The sequence below is a fragment of the Myotis myotis genome, unplaced genomic scaffold, assembly GCF_014108235.1.
Source record: "Myotis myotis isolate mMyoMyo1 unplaced genomic scaffold, mMyoMyo1.p scaffold_m19_p_15, whole genome shotgun sequence".
NCBI lineage: Eukaryota > Metazoa > Chordata > Mammalia > Chiroptera > Vespertilionidae > Myotis > Myotis myotis.
The window spans coordinates 30,860,606-30,870,447 of record NW_023416319.1 but is presented as its reverse complement, the minus strand read 5'-3'; the positions used below and the strand labels follow the sequence as shown (position 1 = coordinate 30,870,447).

Here is a 9,842-nt window from a genome sequence, read left to right as displayed (position 1 = left end):
AGAAATATCAACCAGCGGCCTCCTGCACGCCCCCTACTGGGGATCGAACCCGGGGCCTTTCAGTCTGCGGGTAGATACTCTGTCCACTGAGCAAAACCTGTTAAGGCCATACACAAAAATTTTAAGGGAATGTTCACAATAGCATTATTCATAAAAATCATTAACTAGAGACAATCCAATTTCCATCAACTGGTGAATAGATAAACTGTATTTGGTATATCCATACAATAGAATATATTAATAAAAGGGAACAAATTATTGATGCATGCTACCATATTGATGATCCTCAAAACCTTGTGCAAAAGCAAAGAAGCAGATACAAAACACAGACACACACACACAAAACCTACCTATTGTATGTTTCTGAAATTTCCAGAAAAGGCTAGCCTATTATAGAGACAAAAAATATACCAGTGTTGGTCTGGGCTAAAGTTATTTGTTATTAAAACATATTTAATATACAATAGTATATTAGTTTCAGGTTTATGACATACTAGTTATCATCATTAATATACCTAATAAAGTGAGGTACAAATTTCCAGTTATAAAATAAATGTCATGGGAATTAATATACAACATAGGGACTATAGTCAATAATCTATACTAATAAAAGGGTAATATGCTGATTAGACTGAACATCTTCCAGACATCCATCATGACATCCTTCCAAACAAAAGACAAAGCCATGGTGGCGGGGGCCGAGGCAGAGGCAGTAGGAGCGATCAGGCCAGCAGGGGAGAGCAGTTAGAGGTGACCAGGCTGGCAGAGGAGGGCAGTTAGGGGCAACCAGGCCAGCAGGAGAGGGCAGTTAGGGGCGATCAGACAGACAGGGGAGCAGTTAGGGGTGATCAGGCCGACAAGCAGAGGTGGTTAGGAGCTATCAGGCAGGCAAGCAGAGGAGGTTAGGGGCAATCAGGCAGGCAGAGAGGTTAGGGGCGATCAGGCAAGCAGACAGGCAGGTGAGCGGTTAGGAGCCAGTGGTCCTGGATTGTGAGAGGAATGTCCGACTGCCGGTTTAGGCCCAATCCCGCAGCCGGCAGTTGGACATCCCCCAAGGGGTCCCTGATTGAAGAGGGTGCAGGCTGGGCTGAGGGACACGCCCCCTTCCCCACCCCACCCCACCCCCCCCGAACAAATTTCATGCACTGTGCCTCTAGTATCATAATAACCTTGTATGATGATAGATGGTTACTAGACAGTATGGTGATCACTTAGGCACATATCATGTTTTATTCATTGGATTTCCCAAGACTCATTTATATGACCTTGCCACCGGGCAGAAAAGATCTGGATATACAACTTAAATCCTAAAACACAGCTGGGAGAGCTGGACATACAAAACAAATTTCTATGCAATCAGAAATAAGTTCTCAATGCATGATATGTTGTTTTTAATGTTTTATAAAGTACCAGAGGCAGTTTATTTTCCATAGACAATTGCAAAAGTGTCTTATCTCATTACTTATATTTACTTACTGCTCTATGAATCTCAGATGAACCTGCCCCCATAATCACTTCATGCATCCCAATAAAACAGTTGATGTTCCATTTGAGTGCAAATAAATACTATTTTCAGAATCATTTCTCATGCACTACACAATAAAAGCTTCAAAATGAGTGGGGGAAATTGTCTATTTCCAGAAACAGATGCTTTATTTTTTTCTTCTTTTCAACTTGTTCAATGACTGAATAGATGTTTCCATCTTAATAATGAAAATATAACCTCCATATCAATTATATGCTTAAGGGAATTTGCCTTACTTCCTAGGTGGTTGTGCTACTATTTTCTGCAACAGAGGAAGATGACTGAGCAGCAACAAAGTTCCTAGATACAATTTATGGACGGCATTGGAGTTTGCTGAGTGGCAAACAAGCACTCTTTAAATTTATAAACACATGCTATTTATACAATTGCAAATTCTTTACTCAAAATGTGACATTTTTAAAACTATTTTTGTTTCTCTGTCTGTAACATCAATATTTTTGAGCGATGTATGGTTTGATATAGTTTTCTTCATGTTTTTTGTGCTCAGGTTTAGTAGAACGTCTTCATATGTGAATTTATAGTTTTCTTAAATTTCATTATGCTTGGTGTCTTTTGTTTTTGTTTTGTTGTTTTGTTTTGTTTTTCGTCCTCTCTCCTTGCCTCTCCTTCAGGGACTCCATTTACAAGTACATTAGGCTGTTAGAAATTGTCCCAAAGATCACTGTTGCTTTGCTGTTTTCATTTTCTGTGATTCCTGTTAGTTTCTAAGGCTATGCCTTTAATTTCATTTATTTTTTATTATACGTTTAATCTGCTATTAATCCCATCTAATTTCATCTCTTACATTGTAATTGTCACCTCTATAGTTTGATTTGTCTTTATTATTTTTCATATCTCTGATCAACTTTTTGAGAGCTTTATGAGACCCATTTAAAGTTTAACTGAATAGCTTTTTGTATAGAATTGTGCAATCTTCCCATAATCATAGAACATTTTCATTCCCGCCTCAAATGAAACCCCACTTCTACTTGCAGCCCCTGCCCAGTCACCTCCCAACCCTGTCAGCCCCCAGCTGTGAAAAACCACTAAACTACTTTTTGTTTCTCTAGATTTGCTTAATGCAGACATTTCATATGTATAAATGGGATCAAACAATATGTGCTCTTTTGTGACTGTTTTTTTAAAACTTAGCATAATATTTTCAAGGTTCATCCATGTTTTATCATGTACCAGTAACTCATTCTCTCTTATTGCTGAAAATATTTTATTGGATGGGTTATAGATTTTAACATTCACCAGCTGATGGGTATTTGGGCTTTTCTACTTTTGGGCCCTGGTATAAAATGCTGCCATGTACGTGTGTGTACAAGATTTGTGTGCACATTTTCATTTCTCTTGGACATATACCTAGGAGTGGAATTGTGGTTCATATGCAACTTTATGTTTAAAATTTTGAGAAACTGTTAAGCTGTTTCCCAAAGCAGATGCATCATTTTACATCCTCAGCAGCAACATGTGCATCCAACTCCACATATTCACCTTATTCTTTTTTATGACAGCTCTGCTTATCTTTTTGAACAAATGAAATAGTTATAAAAGTGTCTTAATGTCCTCGTCTGTTCATTCTAACATATATTTCTGTGCTGATTAGTGACAGATTTTTCTCCCCGTTATGGCTTTCTTTTCTTTCTCTTTTTGCCAGCTTGATGATTTTTTAATTGAATGCCAGGCATTGTAAACTCTGTCTTGTTTGTTGAACATTTTTGCATTTCTACAAATATTACTGAACTTTGGTCTGTCATACGGTATATTTAAGCGATTTGTTAACAGTTTGATCCACCTGGGTCTTGCATTTAAGATTCGTTAGGTGGCTCTGCAGCAGTGATCAGCTCAGGGCTAATTATTCCCTACTAAGGCGCGACCTGTCTGTGTACTCTACCCAGGGCCCCATGGATTAAGTTTTCCAGCCTGACTGGTGGATACAGTTATAATTTCTGACCCTACATGATCTCTAGGAATATCTAAAACTCTTCTCGGGCACTGTCCTCAGACACCGTTTGCTCAGTTCTCAGCTCAACACTTGGGAAAATCTGCAGAACTGAGTTCCCTCCCTGAGCATCTCTCTCCTTGCTCCGAAATGCCGCTGCGAACACCTGCTTTGGTTTCCCCAGAATTTCAACTTAATCTTGTCAGCTCGGGTAATTGGCTTGGGTTATCTCTCTCCCTGCACCGCGTCCCGGAAAATCTTTAAAGGCGGTAAGCTTTCTGAGCTGATATCATTTATTCCCGGAAAATCTTTAAAGGCAATAAGCTTTCGGAGCGGGTATCATTTAACCCCTGTGTCTCCAGGGGCACTGTTCTTCGCTACTGATGCCAAGTGTCTTGGAAGACAGACCCAATGCTCTATTTCTATCGCAGGGTTTTATTAAAAATGAAACTAATGCTGAGGGTTTCCTCTAAAACGCAAACGCAGTGCAATGCTTTTCCCTCCGCACAGCGTAAGATGAACCGGCCACAAGCTGCTGAATTAAAGCACCACCTCCAAGCTCCAGCACCGCCTACAGGCTAGTGCGCAAGCGCAGAACTCCCGCGCGCCCGCCACGACTAGCTCTAACTGCGCCTGCGCCAAACAGCGCGGTGCGCCAACGCGCGAGTAAGCGCCTGCCAATCAGAGCGCACGGTGCTCCTTGTTCCCGCCCACTAACCCGGCAACCAATCGCCTGTCCCGGCGCGCTGTTGGCGGTGGGTCCAAAGCGATAAGAGTTCTGAGGAGAGGATCGGGCTGAAACGCTGCGCTGGGAAGGATGGAGGCGGCGGAGACCGAGACCGAGGCCGAGGCTGCAGCCGTAGAGTGAGTGTCTGCCGCCAGGTGCCAGCCAGGGGCGGGCCGTGGTGTATGTTGCCGGTCCCCGAGGACAGGTGACCGTTTCCTGGACCCCGCGGGGAAGTGATCCTGACCCCAGACCTTAGTCTCAGGTTCTAGAGATGCCTTGTCTCCAAGATGCGGGCCCATGAGGGACTGCCCGTCACTCCCCGTTTGCACGCCTCCCGGGGGTGTGCCATGAGAGGGGAGGGTTTCATCCCTGCCCCTCCACCCTCCGGGCGGGCTGCACCGCCCTAACCGTGGGGTTTCCGCCTGCAGGACACACCCTGCGAGAGACATTTCATTCCCGTCTCGCCTGTCCCACCGCCTCTCCCATTGGGTTGTTTGATCTTGGTCCCCGCCTCCCAGCGGGCGGCTCCAGCCCCCAACAAGGAAGAACCGGTGCCTCGGCATCTAGCCCCCCGGTCCCGAGCCCCTCCCCAAGTATTCTACGATTCTACCCTAGGGGCGCTCTCTGCCTGGAGGGCACCCCACTGCCTATCAGTTCTGCCTTATTTTGCCCTTTCCCAGTACATTTCCCTGGACTCTAATGGTTTCTCTTCAGCGGGCCATTCCCCATCCTGCACTCCTTATTCCCTTTTGCTCTGCTTATTTTTGCCCATGGCACTTATTCCCTTCATATGTCCTCCATATGCACACACCATTCCGGGTCGCAGAGGGACCTTTAGGCCGGTGTACAGATGCCAGTCAGAGGAGACTCTCAGCATTGGTACATGTATCTACGTGTGCACAGAAGTTCTCCAGATCCAGCCCCCCAGGAGCCTGCAGTTTCCCCTGTTTCCTTGCCCCTGCAGGGCCCTGGCCAAGCTGGCAAACATCCTGGAGCCTATAGGTCTGCAGGAGGAGGCGGAGGTGCCCGGACAGATCCTGGCTGAGTTTGTGATGGTATGTTCAAGATGGTAGCCAGTTTTTCAGGAGCCGTGGACTGCTCCTGGGTTCTTCTGCTGAGATGCTGGGCAGCACTGATGGTGAGCAGACTGGAAGGCAGCCTTGTTGGCCTATGGTGCAAGGAGGTAAGGATGTCCCCTGCCTCTCTCCTCCCTCTGAACAGGATTCCCGAAAGAAGGACAAGCTGCTCTGCAGCCAGCTTCAGGTAGTGGACTTCCTGCAGAACTTCTTGGCTCAGGAGGACATTGTCCAGGGCCTGGACCCCTTGGCTTCTGAAGACAGGAGCCGTGAGTAGTCACGGGGTTGGGAGAGGGCCTGCCTTGAGTGGGGAAGGAAGGGAGCTGTGTAGCTGGTGGAAAGACCGAGGCCCCAGTATTTCAGGCTAGCAGGCCCGCCTTCACTCAAGTTCTCATTCTGGTGGCTCATCTCAGGACAGAAGGCAATGGCAGCTAAGGAGCAATGGAAAGAGCTGAAGGCTACCTACCAAGAACATGTGGAGGCCATCTCAAGGACCCTGATCCAGGCCCTGCCCAAGATGGAGGAGGCCCAAAGGAAGCAGGCACAGCTCCGGGAGGCCCTTGAGCAGCTCCAGGCCAAGGTACGCCCAGGGTGAGGGGAGGGAAGGACTTTCAGAGAGGAGGAGGGAAAGGGCGAGCATGCAACCAGCAAAATAAACTCTTTCTCCTCTTGTCCCGCCCCCCCCCCCCCTCCTTTGCCTACCGGCAGAAGCAAGTAGCCATGGAGAAACTCAGAACAGCCCAGAAGCAGTGGAAGCTGCAACAGGTGCGTCCATCCCCCTAAGAAAATATCCTTTTTCTATCACCATGCTATCACATGGACTGAGTGCTCTGCCAGGAAAACCTCATCTCCTTTCTTTCTGTGAGGCATTATAGTCTGTATAGGTACCGGCATGGGCTTGAGTCCTAGCATCACTATTTACAACTGCATGACCTTGGGCAGTCACCTCACTTTCTGTGCTTGTTTCTTCATCTATGAAATGGAGGCAATATTAGCACCTACCCTAAAAAAAAAGTAAAGTTGTTCAGATGATTAAGCAACTAATACAGTGGGGCCTTGACTTACGAGTGTCCTGACTAACGAGTTTTTTGAGATACCAGCTGTCTCTCGGCCAATTTTTTGCATTGAGTTGATAGAGTAATTTGAGTTAACAAGCTCCTTAACGAGTTTGGTCTCGGAACGAATTAAACTCGTAAGCCAAGGCCCCACTGTATAGCAAGTGCTTAAAATATGTCCGGCACATAGCAGACTAAGTGAGTGTTATCCTGTTTGTGCCATCTAGGCTGAAGGGTGTTAGGGCAGAGGCTGTTCAGCATCTGATGAGCCACATCTGCATTCTCACTTATGGTAGGAGAAACGTCTACAGCACTTAGCAGAAGTTTCTGCAGAGGTGAGGCAGCGTCAGGCAGGAACTCAGCAGGAGCTTGAGCAGCTGTATCAGGAGCTTGGAACCTTGAAGCAGCAAGCAGGGCAGGAGCGGGACAAGCTGCAGAGGTGAGACGGGGCACATGGGCTGCAGGCTCGGTGTGTTCCAGCTGAAGCTCCTCCCTTCACACCCAGCTCTTTCTTCCAGGCACCAGACCTTCCTTCAACTGCTATACACCTTGCAGGGTCAGCTGCAGTCCCCTGAGACAGAGGCAGAGCTACCACAAGACGTGGGTCTTCCTGAGGATAAGTCCCAGCTGCTGACCCAATCCCGGGAGCAGACCAGAGGGGATACCCTGGGAAGAGATGGAAGTGTGTCCTCCAAGGTGTGTGAGAAATGGGACGAATGGGCATGGAGGCAGGGAGAGAATCTGAGAGAAAGGGCTTAGGCACTGCTCATACCATGTCTCCCCAAGGGTGAGGGCCTAACGCCTACTGGACTTGCAAGCTTGCCATGACTTCCTGGGGACAGCAACATGGGAAAGGACCCTAGATTAGGTAGGACTCCATCCCAGGACCTTGTGTTTCTGGACTGCAGGAGTGAAAGGAAGGGGGGCCTCTGGTTTACCTCTCTATTAGGAGCTCAACTGTTCATGGTGTTGTAGAAAGTGGGGAGGAACAAGGAGTTTATCTTGTGGTTGAAGCACCTCACCCCATGCCCAGCCGACCCTGGCCTAACCCCTCTCTTACTCTTCCCCAACCCTCTTGCCCCACCCTCATTGCAGGTAGACTGAGCTTCTGAGTACAGCCTGATTTCTGACCAAGACCCAGATGGGGTCAGGCTCTGGATTCTGTTGATTAAAAGCCTTGAGCTCTCAGCTGCCTGTTTGTCTATTTGTCTTCATATGTTAGTGGGAAGAACCACATTCAAAAGCCAACAACATGACAAGTGCGGGAACTGGTGTGAATTTAGAGGGTGCAAATGGGTAGGGGGCCCTGGCCTGGGGCCTCAGGAGTTGCTTGTTCAAATCAATATGTTGCAAACATGCTGAGCTTAATCCAGGGAGGAGGAGAATGCTTTAGGCAGGTGGTTAGATATGGGAAGAGAACTTTAATCACTGATCTAAATGTTTTTTGAACCCCTGCTACGCGCCAGCCCTCCTGCTGTGAACTGGAGCTACCAGTCCCTGGCCCTGTGGAACATAATGAGCACGAACAAGTAAACGGGTCAATAAGATGATTTCAGAGTGTGGTAAACAGGGTAGCAAACTAAAACAGTAATATGATAAAGTGCAGTACGGAGAGAATATAGAGGGTGATGTATCTATCTGTACAGGCCTGTGTCTGTGTGAGTTAGCATTTTCATTTTTATGTATGTGTGCCTGTATCTGTTTTTTTGTTGTTTTAAACTACGGTTCGCATTCAGTATTATTCTATATACGTTTCATATGTACAACAGAGGGGTTAGACAATCTTGTACTTTATAGAATGGCTGTTTGATATTTCAAGTACCCTCTGGCCCCATAATAGTTATCTATATATATAAAAGCCTAAGCAACCATTACGACCGGCCGGTAGCTATCACATGCACTGACCACCAGGGGGCAGACGCTCTGCAGGAGCTGACCCCTGGTGGTCAGTGCGCTCCCACAGCCAACCTCCCACAGACAGCCAACTTCCCTCGGTCTCTCCCCCTAGCCAGCCAACCTCCTGCGGTCCCTCCCGTGGCTGGCCAGGCCGAGGGATCCCATCTGTGCACAAATTCCTGCACCGGGCCTCTAGTCCTATATAATAAAGCCTAATATACAAATTTTCCCCTTGGGCAGTGGTTCCACCAGGAGTTCGACCAGGAGAGTGGGAGTTTGACCGCTCACTATGACATGCGCTGACCACCAGGGGGTGGCACAGAACATGGCAGGCATCGGTAACTCAGCGCTGGTAGTGTGGCAGTGGAGGTGCTGCCAGCCCCATTGGGCCTTGACGAGCGCGGGACCGTGGCTGGATAGTGGAGCAGGTGAGCAGGAGGCTCCAGGCCAAGGCGGAGTGGGGGGGCTAATCACCCCACTGATCACCCCACAGACAGCGACCAGCAGCGGCGGCAGAGGGCGGGGCTGCCACCTGGCTCCCAGGCGCTGAGGGAGAAAGGGCAAATAGCAATATTAAAATATTTCTTCTAATTATCTCCCTTTCAATGTGCGCGAATCCATGCATCGGGCCACTAGTTACAATATAATTGTGTTTGTTGCTTTCAGTCTCCATTCCTCTGTGTTTCTGTTGCTGGGTGTGTAGACATTGGGGGGCACTGCTGTATGTGAGAGACATTGCATTCATGATAGGGTGTGTGGGAACTGCTGTCTAAGAGAAAGCTAGTAGAAAACTCCATTAGTGTGAGAAAGACACGTGATCCTTTGTTTTGGGTGAGAGTTTCAAGAAATGTTGGTTCCTCTTCTATCTCAAACTGATGCCGTCTCTCAGGTGGCAGTTGAGATCCGTGAGCATGCTGATGGTTTGCTTTGCTTTTCTGAGGTGTCCCTAATTTCCCCTCATATTGTTGCTGTTGTTGTTTTCCGTGTGCTGGCCCCATTGTTTATGTATGAAATAGGACAGATGTCAGAGGTCTTTGAGGGTCTGCATCATGACTGACCAAGGGGGTCAGTGAGGATTGAGGATACTCCTGTAGGGAGCACACAAATACCCAGAGAGCCTTCCTCAGACTACCCGTGTCTCTCCCCCCTCCCCACCTCCCCCAACCCACCGCATGATCCCTGCTGTAGCTCTCTAAGAGCGCCTCAAATACTCAGTCCTATCCTTCCCTCTCTTCCTCCTGGGTAGGCTCCTCTACCCCTGCAGTCTGGCTTATTTTTCTAGCCTCATATACTCTGAATTTTTGCCGTACAAACTAGAGAGCTGGAATTTTTCCGTCCTGGGAAGGGAGTGTATGCCAAAGGACACCGGGGTATGGTTTGGATGCCGTGGAGTATCCTATTCTTGCATACATGGTGGCTCACAAAGTGAGCAGGACAGGGAAGACTCCCATGGAGCTCACCAGGCTGGGGTGAAGGATTCTATCCTGAAATACTCCAAGCCAGGGGACAGGGGAGGACACTAAACATGTACAGTAATCAAACTTAGAAGTCTGCAAAACTGCTGGGAACTAGGATTCTCTTTGGGAGTACGGAATGAGTCAGTTCACAGTGAGGC

General features: G+C 47.8%; 1 protein-coding gene across 5 annotated transcripts; it reads left to right on the top strand.

The window, feature by feature from the left end:
• Positions 1 to 4,190: 4,190 nt before the first annotated feature.
• On the top strand, positions 4,191 to 7,520 carry ZWINT (ZW10 interacting kinetochore protein). 5 transcript variants are annotated; one of them, XR_004972263.1, is made up of 9 exons: positions 4,191 to 4,337; positions 5,165 to 5,255; positions 5,422 to 5,545; positions 5,690 to 5,856; positions 5,985 to 6,041; positions 6,628 to 6,770; positions 6,887 to 7,027; positions 7,118 to 7,199; positions 7,427 to 7,520. XR_004972263.1 is itself a non-coding variant. In XM_036337339.1 (9 exons), exons 1-8 carry the CDS (start codon positions 4,291 to 4,293, stop codon positions 7,157 to 7,159), a joined length of 849 nt encoding a protein of 282 aa, XP_036193232.1. In that variant the 5' UTR covers positions 4,191 to 4,290; the 3' UTR covers positions 7,160 to 7,199; positions 7,427 to 7,520. The 5 variants fall into 5 exon arrangements, 3 of the variants coding, with proteins under 3 accessions (XP_036193232.1, XP_036193231.1, XP_036193233.1); XM_036337339.1 differs by having other exon boundaries at positions 6,850 to 7,027; XR_004972262.1 differs by lacking the exon at positions 7,118 to 7,199.
• Positions 7,521 to 9,842: the final 2,322 nt, after the last annotated feature.